General features: G+C 35.7%; 1 protein-coding gene across 4 annotated transcripts; it reads left to right on the top strand.

Moving 5' to 3' along the window:
- The first annotated feature begins 10018 nt into the window (after nucleotides 1-10018).
- LOC145612123 (ubiquitin-like domain-containing protein CIP73) lies at nucleotides 10019-23059 on the top strand. Of its 4 annotated transcripts, none has more exons than XR_014106540.1 (16): nucleotides 10019-10352; nucleotides 11111-11240; nucleotides 11359-11476; nucleotides 16899-16979; nucleotides 18343-18461; nucleotides 18563-18634; nucleotides 19185-19352; nucleotides 19593-19662; nucleotides 19741-19913; nucleotides 20129-20293; nucleotides 20382-20453; nucleotides 20527-20656; nucleotides 20748-21152; nucleotides 21890-22057; nucleotides 22134-22305; nucleotides 22377-22451. XR_014106540.1 is itself a non-coding variant. In XM_081667495.1 (16 exons), exons 2-16 carry the CDS (start codon nucleotides 11121-11123, stop codon nucleotides 22719-22721), a joined length of 2190 nt encoding a protein of 729 aa, XP_081523621.1. In that variant the 5' UTR covers nucleotides 10024-10352; nucleotides 11111-11120; the 3' UTR covers nucleotides 22722-23059. The 4 variants fall into 4 exon arrangements, 3 of the variants coding, with proteins under 3 accessions (XP_081523621.1, XP_081523620.1, XP_081523619.1); XM_081667495.1 differs by adding an exon at nucleotides 22713-23059 and having other exon boundaries at nucleotides 10024-10352; nucleotides 20751-21152; nucleotides 21890-22305; XM_081667494.1 differs by adding an exon at nucleotides 22713-23059 and having other exon boundaries at nucleotides 10027-10404; nucleotides 21890-22305.
- The last annotated feature ends 992 nt before the right edge of the window (nucleotides 23060-24051 follow it).

Genomic DNA, 24051 nt, shown 5'->3' on the forward strand with positions numbered 1-24051 from the left:
GGTTTTTTATTCGAGTCGTCACTCTAAAGAGAATTGCATGTGGGCTCGCATGATGTATGTTGGATTAATGCAATTGTGGGTGGCCCAATCAAACTTAAGGTTATGGTGGACCGTATTTTATGGATCACTTATGGTTATTATAAAGGAAGGTACATTTTTGAATTAATAACACATTTGAGTAAGTAGTGAACCAATCCATCAAATCATTTTATGAATTTTTTAGACAAACATTGGTAATTTAGCCCATATCAACCTAGTAATCTGGTATCATAAAAGCAATTAGTATTATATGCACCATGGTGCACCATGTCTATACTTTTGAACATTTAATTAAAAAAATTGAACATTTTACAAAAAATGAACATTAGTAATAAAATATGAACACGTCACAAAAACTGAACATAAACATGCAATTTTTATGTTCATATTTTATAAAAAAATGTTCATTTTGTATATAGTTAATGTTCAGATTATATTACAAAATTATTAAATTATTACGAGTCAGACAAACTTCTTTCATAATTTGTTTGACTCGTAATAATTCAAAATTTGCGATTGTTCAGATGTTTTTACTAAATGTTCAAATTTTGTTATTGTTCATATTTTATTATTAAATGTTCAAAAATATAGGCGTGGTGCATTGCGATTGTTCAGATTTTTGTTCTAAATGTTCAAAAGTTGCGATGTTCAGATTTTTTTTACTAAATGTTCAAAATTCACGATTGTTTAGATTTTTTTACTAAATGTTCAAAAGTCTAGGCGTGATTTATTGCAATTGTTCGAAATTTTTAACTAAATGTTCAAAATTTGCGATGTTCAGATGTTTTTACTACATGTTCAAAATTTGCAATTGTTTAGATTTTTATACTAAATGTTCAAAAGTGTAGGCGTGATTTATTGCAATTGTTCAAAATATTTAACTAAATGTTCAAAATTTGCGATGTTCAGATGTTTTTACTACATTTTCAAAATTTGCAATTGTTCAGATTTTTATACTAAATGTTCAAAAGTGTAGGCGTGGTGCACCTATTTCTAGGTGCACCATGGTGCATCTTAAAAATTGGCTCATAAAAGTATTCCTTGAATTTTGTATATGTATTCCTTTTTAGGTGTCCTAAAATATGTGCCTATCTTTTTGGATGTCCTAAAATAACGTGCCTATTTTTAAAAATAATACGGAGTACATTTTTTTAACACAAACTTTTAAAAAAAATCGGGTGTACAATAATTATTGTACATCCATTTTAAATATCTCTTAAAGTGATCAAAAGTTGCCCCTAAAATGAATAAAAGTTTCCCTAATATGTATAAAAGTAACCCAATCCAAATAAAAGTAATCTACGTTTTATTGATAAAGAACCACATTTTAAATGACTAAAATTCAATTATTAGTGATTGAAAGTAATTTTATCACCCTTATAAAACTTTTCTTGATTTATAAAAAAAATCATATTATGTTCAAAGTTATCCTAAATTGGCTTAAAGTTACCCCTTTACAGCTCGATGTACACTAATATTAATGTAAACCGGATGTATACAAAAGTTTTTGTTTTTTTTATCGTTATTTACTTTTTATCTTTATCATAAAATATGCATATACCAAAAAAATCATTAGTTATTTTTTCTCTTTTTCATACAATACTATATGAAGCCCGAAAGATGCACGGTTTGTTAGTATTTTTTTATAAAATATTTTTTATATTTATGTGATTAAAATTGTTATTATATTAATTTTATAGATAAAATTCCTAATCTCAAAAGAAAATATTTTATATTTAATTAATTTATTCTCATTCGTCAATTTTGATTACGTGACTTTTAAATTATTTAATTGTAAAAGAAATTAAAAATCTCTTTTTTAATTGGCTACAACTTAAATTTATAATCCTACATGGCGCACTAAGAAAATTAAATCCTACGTGGCTCTCTAAAAACTCGGGAAAAAACTCCACTTTAAATATATATATTAAATTCTCTACTTTTATTATTCTCATACAACATTCCCTATTTTTTATCTTCCCAATAGAATATTCTCCTACTACCACCATTCTCCTTAATTACCGTGTTATTTGATAAAAGGCATGAGATTATGGGACGGGTGGAGTATTAACTTTGATTATAATATTAACTAACTTAATATTGGCATTAATGTAAATTTCATAATATAACTTTATAATAATTTCATTAATATTTAATCATATAAGCCGTCAAAAAATATATATATTTAATCATATAAAAATAAGGTCAAACTAGTGCATTGATATGTGTGTAAAGGTTAATTGTGCTAATTATTATGAAATAGAGGGAGTACATTACTCAGATTTTGCATATTTGTTATGATTGAACATTGAAACTGCAAAAGGTTGATGGTTGATCAGATTGAACCCAAGGATCAAAATAATTTAAAAAATTGATAGTGGAAAAGGTGTATTTATGGCATTGAAGATTTGGACATATGAAGGATCAAGGCTAAACAAAAAAACGTAATGTTCTTTTAGACGTCACGCATGGGACGCATGTGTTGTGGTTTACACACATGTCTTTGGCAATTACAAAGTTATACTTCCTTCGTTTCTATTTAGAGCATAGCCATAGCCAATGGATGTCTAAGGTAATGGTGGTCATCATATTATTTTCTCTCTCTTCAACCTCCTTTATGCCCAACTCCCATGCCCATACACTCACATTGGTTGCCCTCCAATTTTATGGGCATTGATTCTCCTTCCTTTCATTTCCCACGTGAGCCCCCATCAATTAAAATAAAAATAAAACTAAACCACTTCTCTTTGTTGGACAAGTGGCGAAATATCACTAAATGCCCACACTCAACAAATGGTCATGGTCATGACCTGGTCATGAACGATTTCTCACCAAAAGTACAAATTTTTCATTTTTTTAAGCTTTTTTTTATTTTAATCTTTCTTCATGCCCGCCTAAAATGGGCAACCATTGGCTATACTATTAGGGTATGTTCTGTTCACCTTATTTTCAGATAAGTTCATATCAGGTTTAACAAGTTCTCATAAGGGTTACACAAGTACAAATTATAACTAAAATAAGTTTTAATAAGGTCTAATAAGTTCAAATAAGTTCAGGTAAATTCAGATAAGTTCAGAAAAGTGAAAATCAGGTGAATAGAATACACCCTTAGTTGTCATGTTCAATTTAAGCACACTTGTTAAGGAGAGGATAGAGAATAATAAAGCAAGTGGGGTATGCTAAAAAATGCATGTAAGGTATTAAACTTACCAAAAAAGAAAATGTGTCAACTAATATAAACTTCTTAAAAAAGAATATGAGTCAACGGTAAATATATTCTATCTTCTATTGTTGAGTGTAGATTCTAGTTTTTTTTCCCACTTAAAAATAATGATAATCATATAACATTACTAGGTTGGTTCCGAGCGATACACGATTTAACACAATATTTTATTTTTATTTTTGCTTATTTATTTGTATGTAATATGTATTTAAGAAATATACTAATGAATTGTGTGCCTTCTTATTGATAAAATGAGCTATAACGAAAGATATGATGTTAAATACTGAGTATTATAGTCATATATTATACTATATGCTTTGTAATTTAAATCAAATTTAAAACTTGTTCTATGATGTAAGCATTAATTTACTGGTTTATCTTTCATTTTTTTAAAAAAATTGAAGAACTAATAAAGAATGGAAACCCCAAAAACATACAACGCTATAAATGCATAGAGTAAGAGAGATAAAAAGTTTATAGAAAATGAAATAGTTCAACCACTAATTTTAAATTTATTTGTAACCCATGGAAAAATTGTGGTGTTAGTCAATTTTAACATAAAATGTTTTAGGAAATATGCAATTAATTTACAAAGTCCAAACCTTTTTTTTATCTTGAAAAAAAATGATGATGTTACCAAAAGTTTGGAGGGAAAAAAATTTATGAGAAGTTGACACTTGTATAGTAATGATATCAGCGGTTAAAATTTTAGTTATATTTATAGATAGATTGGATGTAATAGATTTACTATACATACACATGTACAACTAACCGGAATTACTGCCTACTTAACGGGAAATAAAAAAACACAATATACATTTTTTTTTAATTAAGTGACTATCATATAAGGACTACTTGGTACAAAGGTATCATGTCATTTTTTTTTATTTCTCTTCTCTACCCATCCACAAACTTTTTGTATAAACAAAAAAAAAAAAAAAAAAAAAAAAATTGCCTTTGATTACTTACCAGTGTTCACATCCGGGTACCCGAGACCCGAATAACCGGGTACCCAGAGATTTGGGTACTTGTTAATCTGTCCCATGTCATGATCTCTTTTTTTTTTCAATAACTTTTTACTTAATTTTATATATTCATACCTGCTATAATTAAATTTATTTTAATAAAAAAATCTGCTGCTTTTTTTTTTGTAAAAATTCCAGATTTCTAGTGACTAACTTTTACAAGAAAAAAAAAACAAAAAAAAACAAAAAACCTATTCTCTATAAAATCTGTTCTGCTAGGAATCTAAGCCGAAAATTAAGTCGAAACCTCAATCTCCGCTTTTGATTCTTCGCTCAGCTTCTCCGAAGCTTTGAGTGTTTATTATCGAAAAAGTCAATAAGAAATCGAAACGTGTTGAGGATGTGTTCAAAACGAAGAATGTTTCCTCGATTTCTTCTCCAAAACGCAGCAATCCAAGCTTATTAATTGTGAAATTTCGAATTGAAGATGGTTCTATCAAACCTTTAAAAAAATTGTGAGCAAACCATTAAAACACTCAAGGAAGAAGAAGGTAGAACTAGGAACTGTAGGAAGAGAGGGAGAGAGAGAGGCACAAAAAGTCGAAGAGAGAAAGAGAGGCACAAAAGTCGAAGAGAGAGAGAGAGAGCGCGACAGCAAGAGAGGAAGAGAGAGAGAGAGAGGAACAACGAGCGGTGGAGAGAGAGAGGAAGATTGATAACCCTAATTTCCAAACGTGGCAGGGCTTAGTACCAGGGTTGTTCCAACTATTATGGAGGCCCTGTGCGATTGAGATACATTTGGGCCCTTTTTTTTTAGTATAATAATATTGCATTTTTTAAAAAAATAAATGCTCTGCTTTGATTTATTGCAGAGGTTTAGAATAAAGAAATAAATGTAATTTTTGTAATATTATTGAAGCGAGCGAAATATGTTGAAAAGAAAAAAAAACAAGTTATTAAAGTTTTTACGGGTTATTGTAAAGAGGAGAGAGAATGGTAATATTTTCTAAAAATAAAACTGAGTCCAGGGACCATTAGTAGGGATAAAAGTATAAAATATTGTTACAATCTTCCAAAAATATAGGAATGGAATTAAAAAAAAAAAGGCCAAAATAATCGAAAAGTAAAGCACAAACGGATTAACGGAGTATTTGAAAATAGAAAGAATATCCAAACCTTTAAATAATAAAATTAAAATTACAATAAAGAAAAGATAACAAAAAATTTTAAAAAAAAATTTGGAAAAAAAAGTACATAGCAGGATTCGAACCTTGTACCTACAAGAATCAATAACTCCACTTTTACCAGTATTACCACTAAGCCACAACAATTTCACTATACATTTGTTACAACCGTTTTGTATATATTGTAAGAATTTGAGGCCCCAAACAATGTTGGGCCCTGTGCGGTTGCGCAGGCCGCACACCCTAACGCCCGGCCTTGCTTAGTACTTTAGTAGCGAATTTTTTTTAAAAAAAAAAATTTAATTTGGTATTCAGGTACCCGATTCTAAAAAAAATGTGCCCCATGTCCCGACCCGGATAGAAGGCAATTTTCCCGAGTCGAGTACCCGACCCGAAAAAACAGTTTTTCTCCTAAAGATCCCATCGGGTATTTACCAAGTCATCGGGAAATCGGGTCGGGTTTTTTTTTAACATCCCTACTTACCAGTCTATGTATGTAGGGCTGGCAATCGGATCAGGTCGGGTCCGTGTTCGGGTTAGCTGATTTCGGGTCAGCTACCCCTGACCTGAACCTGATCCGTTTAACATTTCGGGTTGAAAACCTCAACCTGAACCTGAACCTGATTTTTTCAGGTTCAGGTCAACCTGAAAATGACCTTATTTGACCTGAATTTTTATTTGGGTTTAAATAAGGTTATGTTAACCTGAAATTAACCTGAAACTGATCTGAAAATGACCTCTAATTTTTCAAAGTTTCAAACCACCTAAATTTTTCTAACCCTTATATTTTCAGGCAAACAAAGCAAAGGTTCAAACATTTAGTGCTTCAATCCTAACAAATAGTCCAAAATAAAACTCATAGTTAAGTACGATACCTAATTATTAATTACAAACCAAGAGTGTACTTAACAAATTACAAACCAAGTTTCAAAAACACAAGTTCAAATTTCTAGTTCTCAAATCAGATTAGGGATTCAATATGGCTTGCAATTGGATCAAGATCGGGTCATTATGGGGCGTATCATTCTTGTTCTCCACCTCTAATTGATCCACCAAGCATTTCCAATTGAACATGATTCGTTGGACATTACTTCCTGCCAACATAACAGTCACAAGTCACAAGACTAATTAAATCTCATAACATGCATTTAATTCATAAATTAGAATAATGAATAATTAAACCTCATATGATAACATGCGTTTCAGTCACAAGAAAAGGAAACTAACAGTTACAAGAGCATGCAGAATAAAAATAATTTAAAACAGAACAATTTCGAACAGATTATGCTGAAAATGAACAATTAAGAACGCATAAATTCATAAATTAGCAAAATAAACAACAAAAATACATGAACTAGCAAGACCAATTCACATAAATTCATAAATTAGCAAAAATAAACAACAAAAATACATAAACTAACAAGATCAATTCGCATAAATTCATAAATTAGCAAGAATAATTAGTATACTTGTAAACTAACAAGATCTATTCGCATAAATTCATAAATTATCAAGAAGAAGCATGAAAACAATAGTTAAATACCGTATGAGAGTGAGAAGAGAGGAGAAAACTCGAATTCAACAATGATGGAGTATTCGGATTCAACAATGTCTAATGGATTTTAGTGTTTTTGAGGACAGAGAAAATTTAAGAGAGAGAAGGTTGAAAACGGCTGAATGAAATGAGGGAAATGAAGAGGATTTAGGGTTTTGATAGTATATATGGAGCCTCTTTAGTTTATTGGGCTGGCCCATTAGAAGGTTTTTCCGATTTTTTTTGGTTTTGTAACTTAATTTATTTCGAGTTATTAGGTCGGGTTCGGGTTGACCCGACCTGATATTGACCTGAATTTTTTTTTCGGGTTAGGTGGGTCGTTTTCGGGTTGAGATATTCAACCTTAACCTAACCCATTTAATTTCGGGTTCGGGTTCGTGTCAACCCATTTAAGTTTTCGGGTCGAAAATCTCAACCCTAACCCGCTCTTTTCGTGTCGGGTTCGGATCGGGTTTTCGGGTCGGGTCAGTTTTTGCCAGCCCTATATGTATGTGAAGTATTTTTCCAAACTTGTTCAGTATAACTTTTCTTGTATGACATGTCAAATGTTGTTTACTTATTCCAAATAATAATTGGTAGGCTTTGTTTCCCTAATACAAGTTACACAAACTACTAGGTACGGCAGTCCGCACCCAATATTTTGTGTAGTAGCCCATTTCCCCTTCAAACACAACTACCCATTCATTTCAATTCTCAAAGAAAACTGGGATTCAGGGCTCATAATTCACATCATAACATCATTATGCTTGAATTAGCCAACAACAATGACGAAGGTGATTTGCGGTGCGGTGGAGTTCGCTGCTGGTGATGCATTATGAATGGTGGTTGTTGATGCTCGTGTGATTTGCGGCTACTGGGATCAGTGGTGACGTGAGAAGGTTGTTCGGTGGTGGGCTTGAGAAGGTTGTTTGGTGGTGGGTTTTGTTGTGTTTGAGGTTAAAGAGGACGATGTGTTCAATGGTGGAGTTGGTGGTGGTGGACACTGTGGCACAGATGGTGGTGGTGGAGAGGGAAATGTGGTGGAGAAGAGGGCGGCGAGTGGTCGGGGTGGTGAAGAATGGGCTCACGTACCATTTGGGGTTATTGAGTTTGAGCGAGGGAGTGAGTTGCAGATTTGATCTTAAATAAATTGTTGTTAATAGATTCTTTGGGGTAGAACGAGAGTATTTATTTAATCCAGTTTTTTGTTGAGGCATGCATTAGTTTTGGAAGAATTGGTCATATTTGAGTGAGTTGTTGCACAAAAGGGGGGTAACTGATGTTAAACCCCATACTCATTTGAAAGAGATAGAAAGAGAGATGGGAAGAGGGGGAAAGAGGAGAGAGAATGAGATAAAAAATACTTCGTATGCTGTTGGGGCCTATTCACTTCAACTTAATTTCAGTTTAGTTTAGTTCAGCTCCAATCAGTTCAGTTCAGTTCAGTTTAGCTCCATTCAGTTCAGTTCAGTTCAATTCAGCTCAGTTTGATTCAGTTTAGTTCAGTCCACTTTAGCCACGTGCAGTGTTTACCAACCTTGAATATAATAACATTCCATAAGAGTAAATATTGGACAACAAAAAATCAATTTTGTTCAAACAATATCATTATCTTGATTTACATGATATAAGTTGGTAAAAATCAATTATAGATCATAGCAATCAATTGCAATAAGTAAAAATCAATAAAAAAAAATAATGTTGATTTGGTAAAAAATAATTTGAAGTAAAGAATGGTCAGTGATTGGCAAACACCCTTATAAATAGCACAAACTTTCATATGTGGCTGGCCACATCGAGTGGCCTACCACATTAATCACCTCCGCAACCTCCAAACCCTAATCCTCATGATTCCCTCATCCTCTTCAACAACTCTTCCTCATTCTAACCTCAACCTCCACCACCTCCGCCGCCATCTTTGTCGCCAAAAATCTGCCTCTGCTGCTGCCTTCGCCATCGCATAAATCGCCGGCAGCGTTCGGGTTGTTCTTGTTCCAAAAACGTTCGCCGTTGCGAGTAACAATAAAATCCACGAAAGCTCGATGTTCTTCCACAAAGTATCATCGAAGCTTTTCAATGGGATCGGCGAAATTGAAATTCACTTTCCAAAATAACCCTAAAGGCGATTTGTTGCATAGCAAATCGCACTTATTACGAAGCATCTTGCTATTCATTAAGATGTGAAGGAACAGATGCTTTAAAAGGATTCTTGTTGTTGGCCCTAATCTTAAACTCAAGGCTGCTTAATATCCAGGTTATTCTCTTTTCTTTCTTATATTTGATTAATTTATTATATTGATTTCGTTTTGAAAATTGTTATCAAATTGAAATTTCGAGTGATATGTCGGTTTATTATCGAATTGGATTTTCGGTCAATCAGTCATGAGTTTCGGTCAGGGGTTACTCGGTGAGTGAGGGATCGATTACTTGATCATGGTTACTTGGTTAGGGGTTACTCGGCCAGTTAGGGGTTACTTGAACTCAGTTGAATTGGTTAGGGGTTTTTCGATCGGTTAGGGGATACTCGGTCAATGAGGGATTACTTGGTCAGGGGTTACTCGTATGTTAGTTGGCCACACGGTGTAACCAGACACACACAAAAGTTGTTATATAAATAGCCCATTGTTATCGATTGATGCTCTTATCTTAATGTCCTTGTTTTGTTTAGCTTTTTTTAAACAATTAAATACATTAAGCTAAATTTATTGAAAATTAGTGTATTTAGACAATTACAAGACACAACATATCTATTTGGACAAAATAAGTAGAACAAATTGTTCCACTTGACACCTATGTAATGATTAACAACACCTAATCAAGACATAAATTGAATTTGAAACAGATATTGGAAATTGAAATGAAATTGCATTTTCTTCCGTTATTCCCCTAAAAACATTTCTATTTACGATAAATGTCGATTAATCAAGTCGAATCGAGTAGAACCTTAGCGTCTTAAACATTACTTTCTCTAGTATGAGTAAAACACGAAAGTGGATTTGTTACTACTCGTGAGTCTGTGCGCTTGTGACTTCAACAAAGCAAAACACTGCTGTAAGTGCTGTTCGAAAATCAGTCACAAGCCCTGAAAAACAGTGGAAAACCTTGTACAGTAATTTGAACGGCGCCAATTTAAGCGGGCCAAACCCAAAAAAAAAAAAAAAAAAAAAACCGACTTTAAAAATTCAGTAATAATTCGGTGTATTAAACTCACAACCGGCATAGCCGCCGAATGATGAATTGGATCAACGGTGGAGATTTGATCTGAGGTTGAGGAGGAGTTTATTGTATTTTCCCTTTTTTGCCACGCTTACGCCAGATAAGCGTCTTCTGTGAAGGGATTCTCCTGCTGCTACTTCCCAACATCCCAGGTTTAGGAAAGAGAGAGAATTACACATCAATCAATCAAGGTTTTTCTTTTCTTTTCATTTCTTTTCTCTACTCTTCAATTTGGTTTTTCAGGTTTGTTTTTGCATTTCTTGATTCATTTCTTTGTTTGTTTGATGTATTTTCTTGGTAAAGTTTGTGGGTTGTAATAGGGTGATTATGATTGCTGTCAATTTTATGTTATTCGGGAGTATAAGCTGTGATTTTTTGTGGGTTTTGATTTTTATATGGGGTTCTGTTGATTGATGCTAAAAAGCCCTAATCTTGATTTTGCCTCCTTTTTGGGTTATTGGGTTTAGATTATAAGTGTGAAATTCAATTTAATTTTGGTTCTTGCATTGAATTGCGGGTTCTTGTTATCCATTTTTACTCTGGCTAGTGTGATTTTGATGTGGGGGTGGTGTTAGGAGTGGCAGCAGAAATAGGGTTTCTGAATTGATATGATTTGATTTAGTGTTCAGTGTTTATGTTGGTGTTTGAATGATTGAGCTCATATATCTTGACCTCTTTACATTGTGAATGTGAATGTGATTTAAGTGATTGTTCTGTGCTGATTGAGAATCCTTGTTCATTATAAGAGAACCGCCCTGCCACCGGCTTTGTTGTGGCTTATTTGGGGGTGGAGGATGATAGAATTATGCTGGAGTGAATTATTTTAGTGATTTGTGATTATGATTTTTCTCAGACATTATTGGCATGACATTTCCAATGGCTGCTTAGCATACCTTTCGTCTTTCCAATGGTAATTCTGCTAATTTCATTCTTGACATGTTTGTTGTAGTTTGTCAAGGATGGCACACAGTGCTAATGAGGTGTCAGAGATGGATGAATCTGGTAGTTCTGGGACCGTTATAGAGATCAAAATTAAAACGATGGATTCTCAAACATATACCTTGCAGGTGGATAAACAGGTAACTTGATTTTGATCGCTTCCATTGATCGCTTCATAGCTATTATGTGCTAATTCAACTTTAAGTCACTGTGGTGCTTCATGTCTAACTACTATTTCGTTTTGCTTGTGCTCGTCAGATGCCTGTACCTGCCCTGAAAGAACGTATTGCTTCTGTGACTGGTGTTGTAACAGAGCATCAACGCCTTATATGTCGAGGAAAGGTTCTGAAAGATGATCAGTTGCTATCTGCATATCGTATCCTCTCTCACTGTGGCTTTATTTGTATTTTTATTATCTTTTAGTGTGAAGGTCATTTGCTTCTAAAATCCTTTGTATTCTTGGCTTGTCGCCTTAGTTTCTATGATGCCCTGGACATTATCATCAAAGGTAGTGGGTTTTGCTTTTATTGTGGTTTCACACTTAATATAGCTTATTACAGGTCATATGCAGACTTTAAATTATTTTTGTGGGGAGTTGGGGACCCTTAGGACTGCATATTCCTTTATATTTACAACTTACAAGCCTTGCTGAGAGAAGGCTTAAGAAATGGGAGGGCTGCATAAGAGAAATAATTACTGCTGTACACTTATCAAGTTATCATTTGATAATGACCAACAATCTCTGTAAATATTAGGGTATATAAATTCCTCTTGCATGTGTCCAGCGTCTGGAGTGTTGAATCTTTGCTAGTTTGTAAATTGATCTGGATATGTGGGTTTCGTTAGTTTATGCCCTTCGAGATTGGTCACAGACACGATTGGGAGTGTTTGATCATGATCAGGCTTGAAATCTTGTTTTGTAACAAATTCAGCTAATTTTTAGTCAGCCAAATTTGGTTAGCTTCTTGATGTCGTACATAAGCTTATTGCCCCTTAGTTGATTAATCTCTGATAGTATGGAATCTATCATGAATGATTTCATGATTAACCACCTAAATAGCATCTTTCGTCTAACATTGATACAATTTCTTTAAAAACCTTTTTTTTTTTAAAAAAAAAAAAATAAAAAAATAAAATGTGAGATATACTTTGCCTTGCTGAAGATAGACTTGAAAGTCAAATAGTTACTAAGCACCGAATGCTCAACAACTTTAAGAGATTTTGTTGGAGATAAGTATGATGAACTCCTTGCTTATCTTCGTAGCTCTTTTCTCTTAGATATCTATTCTCCCTCACGTCTATAAATACCAACCACGATGATGAGAACATTCATTCTATATACCTCACATATTCAACGTGGAAGAGAAGCGCAGAGAAAGCGTCCATGTTTTGGAGCAAGTTGTCTTTCAACACCATGAAGGGAGCCGCATTTTGAACGTCATCGGCAGGACATTTTGATGTCGTGAAGGGAGCTGCTACTTAAAGGTCTTGATCGAACCGAAACCCACCAGCTACGAAGGACCGCCACTCACCATCAACAACTTGGAGAAGCCGTCACGCCATGAAAGGGTGCTACTACGCTTGCATTACCTGCAACAATGCCTTAGTCACACAATGACAAAGAAGTTTGCTTGCTTGCTTGCTTGCTTGTATGTTTGTTTTTTGTTTTCCAGGTTTGTGATGTTCCTTCGTTTCATAGAGAGCCATCATCCTTCCATCACGGAGCCGGCATGGAGGAGCACAACGAACTCATCGTTGATCATGGGAGCAAGCTATACCGAAGCCTCACATCAACATTGATCCTTGTGTTTTGAAGCTACTAATTGGACCCTGCAACCTCGACATCCCGGAGTCAAATTATTTGAGCCTCACAACCTGAGCATTGACACCTTGAAGTTGGCATCGCATCATGAATTTTGACATTGCGAGCCTTACATCTCAAACCTCGCTGCCCAAGCTTCACATCAACACTACCTTGGAGTAACGATATGACCTCGCTACGAACCTTGAAGTCCTGGAGCTAGATACTGTAGCATCGAAACTCAACCTTGACATGTTGGAGCTGCATATAAACAACTCAGAGTCTGCAATCCGACCTCATTCTCGAGTCTTGCAAAACCATGCAGGCACATAACAACTCAAAAATGGAGCTGCTGTCCAGCCTCTATTTCGGATGAACCAGAGAACGTTTTCCCGATCGCACCATCCTGATCGCAGCTCTACGTTTCGTGAATCATGTGACCAATTTTCAACCAAATTGGACCATATTTGCCCATCCGATTGAGTGTTTGATCAAAGCTGCTCCCTGAAATTTGTGGCTGCACTACCTTCTGCCATTTCTTCTCTTATTTTTTTCCTTTTCTTTTCTTTTCTTTTTTTTTTTTTAAAAAAAATTTTCTTTTATCTTGAAAATGATTATCATAGTTGGATCATGATATGAACGTGACCTTTGTTTTTTTGGTTGGTGTTTTTTTTTGTGTATATATTTTTTTCCATATCTTTGGTGTTTTGGTAGCCTTCTCTCGATTTTCAAAATTTGTCGGTGAAGAAGCTTTCTACAAATTAAGAACTTTGATTGGCCGCTGCTTGGTAGTTTTCTCTCCGATCTTCGTGTTCAACACTTTGCATTGACGATCTTTGGTGCTTAGAAGCTTTCTCTAAATCTCAACTCTCAAGAACTTCGCTGGATCGGTGCTTGGTAGCTCTCTCTGATCTTCGTGTTCAACACTTTGAGTTAATGATCTCTTGTGCTTAAAAGCTTTCTCCGGGTTTTAAAAAATTTGGTGGACGGCTGGTGCTTGGAAGCTTTCTCCAATGTCCATGTTCGTCAATTTACGAATCTCCGGTGTTTGCAGCTTTCTCCGGATCACTTGGTGAAGTATTGGTGCTTGGAAGCTTTCTCCTACCTTCAAATGACATCATTTGACTTTGTGGGAACAAATTGAAACTTGCCCCCAATCTTGTAGTTTATCATTTTTTTTTATGGCTGCCCTTGAATAATTTTGATGTATCCAAGATGCCTACGTACCAATAAGTAATTCAAATTTACTTTTTAGATCAAGCCAAACATAGTTCCATTTCTGTGAATTTTTTTTTTTTTTTTTTTAGTTTTTATTTTTTATTGTTGTTGTTGTTGTGTAGTTTAGGCTCTTGCTTAGGAGCTTCTAGGACTTCTTTCTTCTTTTCCCCCAAGGAATGATCGTCTATTAGGTTTCATCTTCACGATTGGCTATCGCAAACTCCATTTCATGAGCTCGAGTCATCAATTCCCTGCAAGATGTAAGCACTTTCCCAATGCATACCTCGGATGCACATCTCGACCGCAGAAGTTAATCCTCGCCATCGATTAATGTAGTGCATGACCGGTTCATCATTGGACTGATTGGTTTGTGTCAACTCACTCCCACCATTATTGCATGTCTCTATGAAGTGTGCAATATGTTGCTTAGGGTTGCCCATCCCATCAAAATGTTGGAATTTCAGAGGGCATTCTCATCTTGTCAATCCTCTTGTTGTTAGGTTTGCTATAGCGATCATCTTTGTTCACGTCTTTGCGGAGACGTTGTTTAATCGCATTGGCTATCATCTCTTGGGTTGCTTGGAAACCGAATGAATCACCATGGGGCCTTTCATTTTTTGAACTTAGCTTTGTCTTCGTGCTAAGTTTTGACCTTCACTTTCTTCGATTGGGCGCTTCTTGAGTCTTCTTTCGAGTGCAGCAATTTGTTCGCTTTGGAGTTTGATTTGTGCATCTTTTTCCTTGCTGTCTTTGATGAGTTTCTTAAGAAGTAGCTTCATGTTTGCTAACTCCTCCTTTATGGTGTTTGCTTTGATTGCCATGACATTGACATCGTTGTCTTACGCGTCGTCTTTCATAATCAAATCTGGAAGGGGCTTCATCATTTTGATTTGTGGAGAAAGAGATGAGAGGTAGAAATCGTCCCACCGAGCGTGCCAAATTTGTAACAAATTTTATATCTGCAAAATATAAATTTTCTAAACAAATGAAACAAAGTGTTAATTTTATTAATTTCATAATTTAAGGTACAATCTCTAGTTTTGATCCTCTGATTCGATCTCCACTTTGATTTTGACGCAATTTACGGATTGACTTGATTCTCGAACGAGGGCCGTCGAGGCTTGATCTTGATCGAAATTTGATGCAGAACTTTGACTTATTGTTGATGTAGACCTTTGACTTGTTGATGTAGACCTTTGATTTGAATTCTTGATTGAGGGACGCCGAGGCTTGATCTCGATCGAAGACTACTTGATGTAGAGGTTGAACTACACGAACTTGTGATGCATTTGATTCTTTGTCCTTGTTGAGGGCCGTCAAGGCTTGATCTCTTCCACGGGTGTTCTTCTAGAGTAGAACAGCACGCCGAATGCTTGATGTTCTTCTAGGTTTTGATCTCTTCCACAGGTGTTCTTCTAGAGTAGAACGGCACGCCGAATGCTTGATGTTCTTCTAGGTTTTGAAATGTTTTCTCTAAAGAGGTTTAGAGTATTTTGGAAGTTTTCTTTGTATTTTGATTCTCCTTGTTTCCTCTAGGTTTTAATCTTTTCCCAAATGAAATAGAGTGAGCTCTATTTATAGAGTGAGACACCCCTTGGGTTAGGGTTAGATGTACATTGGAGTTGGGCCTGCTTGATAATTATAAGTTTATAACCCATTTTTAATGGGTTTTTACTATTAAATAAGCAGGTTTAATAAAATAACTAAAATGGGCTTATCTGGTTTATTCACCCAATTCAATTAATTTAATTCATAGTCAAATTAGCATCAAGTTAACAAATTGACTTTTGACCCATATAATATCCAAAGTGGCACTTATATAAAATTTACGTGCCTACAATGACCATTTAAGTAGTTGCGAGGCATAAGGCAGGATTTAATTAACAAACTTATCTGAAGTGCTTTTGTTAGAGACATGATTAATACTGGAAAATATATCTCTATCAGCTTTTCAATAGATTCATCAAGGCAGATTTTTGTTGCCCTTACAAATTTTTTTCTTTGAGGAGTTGTGCACCAGGAACTGTGGAATTTGCAATTATTTTGTTATACAGAGCTAAGTTGTACATTGTCTTCAATCCAGTTTCTTAGGGTGCAAAAGTTATTGAGGGCAAGGATATATTTGTGTCATCTTTTTTTTTTTTTTGAGGGAATATTTGTGTCATCTAGCTAAGTCAAATATTAGTTTTCAATCAGTCACTCTTTCTCAATAAATTATTGCTTCTCATTGTAGACAAATCAGAAATGTGAATGTGATGTGATCGTGATATATTGTAGTTGAAGGTAATGGTAAGGTGTATTGGTTTTGATGTTCTTTTTATGGATAGGAAGTGAAAGGTGATGGAATTCGGATTTCCTATTTTAGGAAATAGTTTGAATGGCTATACCTTTTGGAGGTGTAATCAGATATAGTTAGAATCTTTTTTCAATTTATTTATCGTAAGAAGCCATTTTTCCAAGCATAAGCCTTCATTTCACATGTAGGAAGATCCTTTGGTTAAAGAGCAAAGTTTAGAAGTATGGTGTTAGAGTAAACTTAAAAGTGCTGTTAGGGTGAAAACTTGTAAGTTGTACCATTTGATTGTGATGCATTGTTGTGCGGATCTTTGAAAATCTGTGATGCAGGAGGTTATAACTTATGAGAATGCTAACATGAAAAGAAAGAGAATATGTCTACTTAAGACATCTAAGTTGGTGAGACTTTTGGGGGATAGCCAAGTGTATAACTCTATTTTTCCTTGCTTTAATGTTATAATCAAGTTAACTTAACTTAAGCTAGATGTGGAAGATGGTCATACTCTGCACATGGTAGTTCGAGAACCAACTGCGTCATCATCTGGGAGCTTACCCACAGATACAGGTTTGATTGAATTAATAATTTGCTTATTTTTTTGGCTTCTTGCTCTGTTTCTCATGTCAAAAGGAATATATTATCTCTTAGTTCTCTTTATCTATTTTTTATTTATGCTGTTGGTAGGAGTGTTATGAATTCTATCTGTTAATTTCTTGTAGTTTTTTTATTCTTTTTTTTTTTGGGGAGGGGGGGGGGGGGGGGCGATAATCTATTATCGAACCTTGCTGTGAATAGTTTTATACTTTGTTTGGATACAATTTCAAGAAGAAGGGGGAGGGATTGCTAGGTTTGTCACCAATGTAATCATAGTACGAGTCACCAACGCTATCATAGTACAAGTTACTAAGATGTATCACCACTGTTATCATAGTACAAGTCAGAAGTCACCACTTTTATCATAGTACAAGTCACAAAGATGTATCACCAATGTTATCATAGTACAAGTCACCAATGTATCACAGGGAGAGAGAAAATCATTCCTCCAAAACCACCACTGCTATCATAGTACAACTAAGATGTATCACAGGGAGAGAGAAAATCACCCCACAAGAACTGAGAGAGAGAGAGAGAGAGAGAGAGAGAGAGAGAGGGGGGGGGGGGGTGTTGGTGAGAAAGAGAATAAGGCAATGGCTGTTGAAATTGTTTAGCCATGGTTGTGTTCAAAGAGAAAGGTGTGGTGCTGTGGTGAAAGCTGAAGGTAGGACTTGTTGTTGTGATATCAATTATTAGGGAATAGGGATATGGTGTGAGGCTAAAGAAGGTTGCGGTTTAATTATTAGGAACATGTGGTTATGATATCAATAACATGAAAAGTTGTATTACCTAGAAGGATCGATTTTCACAGTATGGAGGTAGTTGATTACCTTGAAACCCCCACCCTACCGGCCTACCCCCTAGGTAAGTGGACTTCCTGTGTTTAATCAAAATATCAAACAACATCTTGGGCATTACAACTTTCTACAAACTATTGCTTCTTATGCTCAACCAAACAATCACTTAGTTGTATGTATTTATTGACTAACAGCCTTGTACTGTTGTGAAATGAGCTTTTACCAGGATAGTATTAAAATTTCTTTCTTGAGACTATTGGAACTTAATTTATTGTAGCTCCTTCGTGTTTTCCTCTGTGAAGCATTAAAAAAAAATAAAATCAGCTGTAAATTTCTACTATGAAGCTTTGATTTAATATTCAATACTGGTTATCAATTGATGTTAATTTTCAAATGGGATTCTTTGCATCACGAATTCTATTTGCTTGCCTTATGGGTTATGCTCCTTTGTCTTGCTATTGATGCGCAAGACGTACCATTTGATTACTCTTACTCCAATAAGAGACTATATTAACATAATTTTAATGGTTTTTTTGCAGCCGTTGATCAATCTTCAAATGGTAATCAGGGTCAATATTATCAAGTTGCTCCTGGTATTGTTGTTGAAACTTTCAATATGCCTGGACAAGGGGACAGAGTGCTTCCAGATGTTAATAGGGTAATGCTGTGCTCTATTCGGGACTTGGTTATTTCACTCTCATGATTTGTGCTATCTGACCTAATCTGCCCCTCTTGAATTTATTTGTTGCTTTTTTGTAGATTATATCAGCTGTTCTTGGTTCTATAGGCATTACGAATCCTGGAAATGGCAATGTAGGAACTGGTATCAGGGTAAGATTTGCTTGTTTTAAGATCCAAAGCCTTTTAAAAATGTGTAACATATGTCATGGTATTAATATTACTAAGCAAGCCATGTTAAGGAAAAGAGTTTTTAATGTTTTCAAAATGATAGAAGACCATACCAAATGTGGTGTGGTTTTCTTTGATGGGTGAACTGCCAAAGACAGGAAGGGTGAAGTATTACTGTATTAAAGGAGGAAAATTGGGTCTTTGATTATAATGTTTCTTTCTCTTTATCATTTCCTCCGTCGCATTAGGCTGGTAACAGTGTAAGAGGGAAAAATATAGGAAGAACTTTATAGTCAGTAGACATTATTTCCTCCTACAATCCATTAAACTAAAAATTGGCATGTGCATTTACTTTCCTAATATATTTTATTCAAGTTTCTGATTGTTAACAAACCTTAAAACTCATATTAGCTGAGATTTATAAACTTGACAAACTTACCGAGATTGATAGAGTACTGTTTTTATTTTATTTTTCCGTGTTGTGCATATGTGCGCTCTCCTTGTTTTATCAAATTTGGCTTTGTTCATGCAGGGCCCTGTTGGTGATAGACCTAGAGAGACTCCTATTCTTGATGGCACTGCAGATACAACCCTCACACCACCTGAACAATTTGGGATGAGAAGCTCCAATGATGGATCCAGACTTCATAATGCTTTCGGGATCCCTGCGGGTTTATCATTTGGGTCCCTACAGGCCCCGGTACTCTTGCTTAATCTTTTATCAACTGTGGCTTAAATATGTCTCGAGTTAAGGTTGCTTATAATTTGAGTGCTGCAGACCTTTCTGGCAGTGTGATACTTACTCTTCCTTGTTGCTGTACTCCAGCTGTCATCTGGATCCTTCTACACTGTTTATACCATCACACTTGTTGTTCGAACTAGTTTCTTCTTCTTTTTTTTTTTTTTTTTTCCTTACTTGCCATGTTTCTTTGGTATGCAGGTAATCCCTGATTCTCTTGCCACATTATCACAGTATTTAAGTCATATGAGACAGGAATTTACGGACAGTGGTTGGTTCTCTTTTTTGTGATTTGCTTATTTTATTTCTAGGCTAATTTATAATGTAAATCTCCAAATTATTCCAACAGGAAGGGTTGGTGAAACTGACAGTGGGATTTCTCGTCATGAGAATGAAGGTGGATCCAGTTCCTTGCCACAATCAGAGAATGTGATAGAAGGACTTCCTTCTCCGACGTCTTTGGCGAGATTGTTGTCTGCTACCAGGCAGATGCTCAATGAACAAGTGGAAGAATGTTTGCTTGTATGTTCTATCAAACCATCTGTCAAGGAGTATTTATATGTTTAGCACAGTTAAGTGCGTCTGTGACCAAACTGAGTGACGATTGTCATTCTCACAGTTGCTAAAATTTTGTTGCACTCGTTTCTTTTGGTACTCTGAACTAGGTGAAGATTTTTATTGCTCTAGTTACTTTTTTGAGTTTTTATTACAATGCAAAGTTTAAAATTGCTCCGCAGCAACTTGGAAGGCAGCTTGAAAATCAGGAGAATATGACAGATCCAGGGGCCAGGGTTACTGCTCAATCAGGTGCATTAAGAAATGGAATCCTTCTGCAGAATCTAGGTGCATACTTTCTTGAGCTTGGTCGTACTGTCACAACACTGAGACTTGGCAGATCACCTGTGAGTCACGACTTCCTATCTTCTGCAGATTCTATGCCCTGTTTGTCCCATTATTGAATGTGTCCTCGTGATATGTGCTTGTTTGCAGTCAGAAGCTGTAGTCAACGCTGGCCCTGCAGTTTTTGTTTCTTCATCTGGGCCTAATCCACTTATGGTTCAGGTACTCTCTAATCACCTACAGGTTTATGTGTCCATATATCTAAACATTTTTCTGACTAAATAGCTTTTTACAGCCTCTCCCATTCCAGCCTGGAGCAAGTTTTGGTACCCCTGTTTCAGGAAACTCACATTCTGGTTCTGGTTTGATTAATGGAGTCAGTACTGGTTTTGTTCCTAGACGCATAGATATACAAATACGAAGAGGTTTGTCACATTTCTTTTTATTTGTTTTTCTTGTGCATGTGAATTCTGTGCATTATCTTTCAGTATTACTAATTAATGCTTCATATGCCAGTAGGCTCATCGACTCATCAAAATGAACCTGCTGGTGCTCAGCAATCTTCAGGTCAAAGGAACTCTACGACTAATAACAGTGGAGAAGCACCAATAAACCAAACTTCTACCGGGACCTCTGCCACCCCATCTTCAAATAGCGGGCCAGCTGTTCGTATTTTGCCTTTTAGGACAATGATGGCTGCTGCTCCTGATTTGAATCACTCACCTCAAGACGCTTCTGGTGGTTCTGTAGGATTATTATATCCTTTTGGTCTCGGAAGGTATTCGCCCTCTGGGAATTTGAGCAGTCGAGCAGGAAATCAAGTGTCCAATGAACATAACTCTAGTGGCGTCCAGACACAGCCTCTTAGCAGTCTTGACTCTGCAACCTTGCAGCAAAATATTGAAGTTCCTGCTGGGATTGGTAATTAAAAATCATTTGTTTTTTATTCAGTACTCTGGCTCCAATTTTATACAGTCTGCTAGTAGAAGTATGCACATGGCAGCCAGTTGTAACATTGTGTCGGGAGGGGGGGTATGCACAACATAACTTTAATTATGAATAGTCTTTTTTCTAGGAAACCGGGACAATGAACATGCTGGGGTGGGGTAGAGGATAGAGGCAGAGACGGAACTTCTTAAGGGTGGACAGGGGCCGGTGCTCGGCCCTGATTTTCTTTACAAATATAGTGCTTGTAATAGTTTATCGTTTAGATTTTTTCCTTCCCATGGTGGTATAATTTGTTTAGTATGCCTTTTGATGTGGGCTTGGAGTTTTTGAAAACTGGCTAACGCTGGCGTTCTACTACCTCTGTTTCAAACTAATACTCCGTAGATTATATTTGATCATGATGTGGAAACCTTGTTAACACTGAATTTGTATAACTTCATAATAATTATTATTTAAAAAAAAATCTTGCTAGATGATAAATACTGGTATAATACAATGGGGGATACTTGATTTTATAAGCATATGGGATATGCGGCTAGCTTTTGCTACGAGTGATGTGCAAATTGGATTCTCTATGGAATGGTTGGTTGTTGCTGCTTTTAATGTACTATATGACATAAGATCAAGTATTACTTGGTGGATCCTCTTATTTGTCCTTGTGATCTTGTAAATGAGCCCATTTATGTTGCCTGTTTGTGTTCTTTGAGCAGGTAGGACTCCAGCTTCCGCACCTTCCAGTGCCGGATTAAGGGAGTCAATTTCATCTCGCACCATTGATATCAACATTCTGTCTGCCGGAGGAATTCAAAGCGATCAGAATTCTGAGGGTCAGATTCCTCCTGGTATTCATCAATTTCTGAGAGGACTCTTCCCCGGCGGTGAGTTTCAGGTAGAAAGCGTTAGCTCACTGGGTGTAGGTATGGGATCTGTTACTGAGCAAGAAAGGACTAGCAGTGCAGGTGCACAGGAAGCAGAACCTACAGCTACTGAGGAAGGAATATTTTTGTCTAGGATGCTTGAACAGATTATGCCTATGATTTCACAGAACTCTGGAACAGTGCAAAATGTTTCTTCCTCGGGGGCAGATGCTTCTCATCACGGAAATGGCTCCACTTCTTCAACTGCAGTGAGCATTCGCTCTCTTGTGATTTTAGTTCTTAACTGTAATTGTTGCTAATTAACATTATTGTATTGCAGGCAGAGGATCATGAAGTTGGAACATCACGGCGGGAAGCTGATGCTAATCCTGGTCCCAATCCCAAGCGCCAAAAGGTGATACTTCCAAGTGTCTGTAATTTGAATTTTGATTTCATAGTTTGAAAGGACTTGGCTTCTCTATATGATCATTGGACGACTAATGAAGATTGCGGATTATAGTACAAATCTTGTCTTCCTTCTTGTGGAGATTCCTACTATACTTAAGAGTCAACACACCTGCTGACTTGCACACACTTTCACACTCACTACAATGGGAATGACCAGTGTTTCATCAACACCCAGAAGTAACACAATTACCTATTTTCCTTGATGCAGACGGAATGATCTTACCCAAGGAAGTCTTTTTAAGTCATAAAATGCGTAAAGATGGAGTGGAAGGGGTCAGCCTTGTTGAGCAGTACTAGAGAGCAAGGAATCACATTCGAGTTTCTTGAAGTAATATAGACTTCATCAGAGGCAAGCACAATATTGGCTATGCTGATTAAATTTTGGTTTTTGCCTTTGAACAGTTTAGGCACCCGAAGAGAGGTTCATCTTTTTCCTATTTTATTTTTATAATTCTCTGGCACCTTTTGTACATGCAATGCACAGATTATATACAGATATACATCTTTCACTCTCTATATCTATCTTTGAGGTAATTCAACGCAATTTCTACACCATTATCAGCTCTTGGATCATTGATGGTTAATGATATTTAGCTTCATTCGGCAACTCATTGCAAGTTTACTTCTTTTCTTTTTTTTTTTTTTTTTTTGTATATTACTCTGTTGCTAGAGGTTTACAATTTTGTGTGGAATCTTCATTTAGAGGATTTGATCTGCTAGCATTCAGATGTGTTGATGAATTATGTTAATCTTTAGCATTCTAATATTTATCTTGATTTTTGATTGTAATGCCAATGTATGACTGATTTTATCAGTGGTGAACTGCCTGGCCAGTGACACCAGTCACATTCTTGCTTGTATATTAAGGAGGAAAGTGTAGATGCTACTCGAAATTTACAGTGGTTATTCTGATGATTAATGCTCTCATATCTTGTAAAAAGTGGCACCTGAGACTTGATCTGCCAGTCTCAATATGATCCTTTTAAAAGCTCGTTGGACAAATTCACACAACAAAGATTTGTTGTTTGGTTGGAAAAACTTAGGAAATTACACAAATTCACATCAAAGATGATTTGTTGTTTTGCTTAGAAATACAAAGAAAGGTACAATTCATGGATCATATAAATCTCGAAAATATACGAGAAGCTCATTAAGATCGAAATGGCCTTACTTGCATGGTGGCGCCTTATTTGCTAGGGGCTGCTTGCTTGTTCTCCTGAGTACTGACATGCAATGTTAGGACTTGGGAAAGGACGACAAAAGGACATCACACAATCGTAAACTTGTAAGCTGGCTATATTGATAGTGGAGAGTAAGATGTCTTGTTTAATTTATTAATTTATTGATATATATTATTATTATTATTGATATTGTTATTGTTACTCCGGAGTGTTTTCTTCAATTTATCTATAGTCAAGTATATATTCAACTTAATTAGACAATTATTAATCCCAATTATTTATCTCAAGAGGTTGGGCACGCCCCATGGATCTCACGAGAGCTCAAGTGACTGTTTGGGTAGATGGAATTGTTTTTAATTTGACAAA

Source organism: Chenopodium album, chromosome 24 (assembly GCF_948465745.1).
Source record: "Chenopodium album chromosome 24, dcCheAlbu1.1, whole genome shotgun sequence".
In the NCBI taxonomy this organism is placed as follows: Eukaryota; Viridiplantae; Streptophyta; class Magnoliopsida; order Caryophyllales; family Amaranthaceae; genus Chenopodium; species Chenopodium album.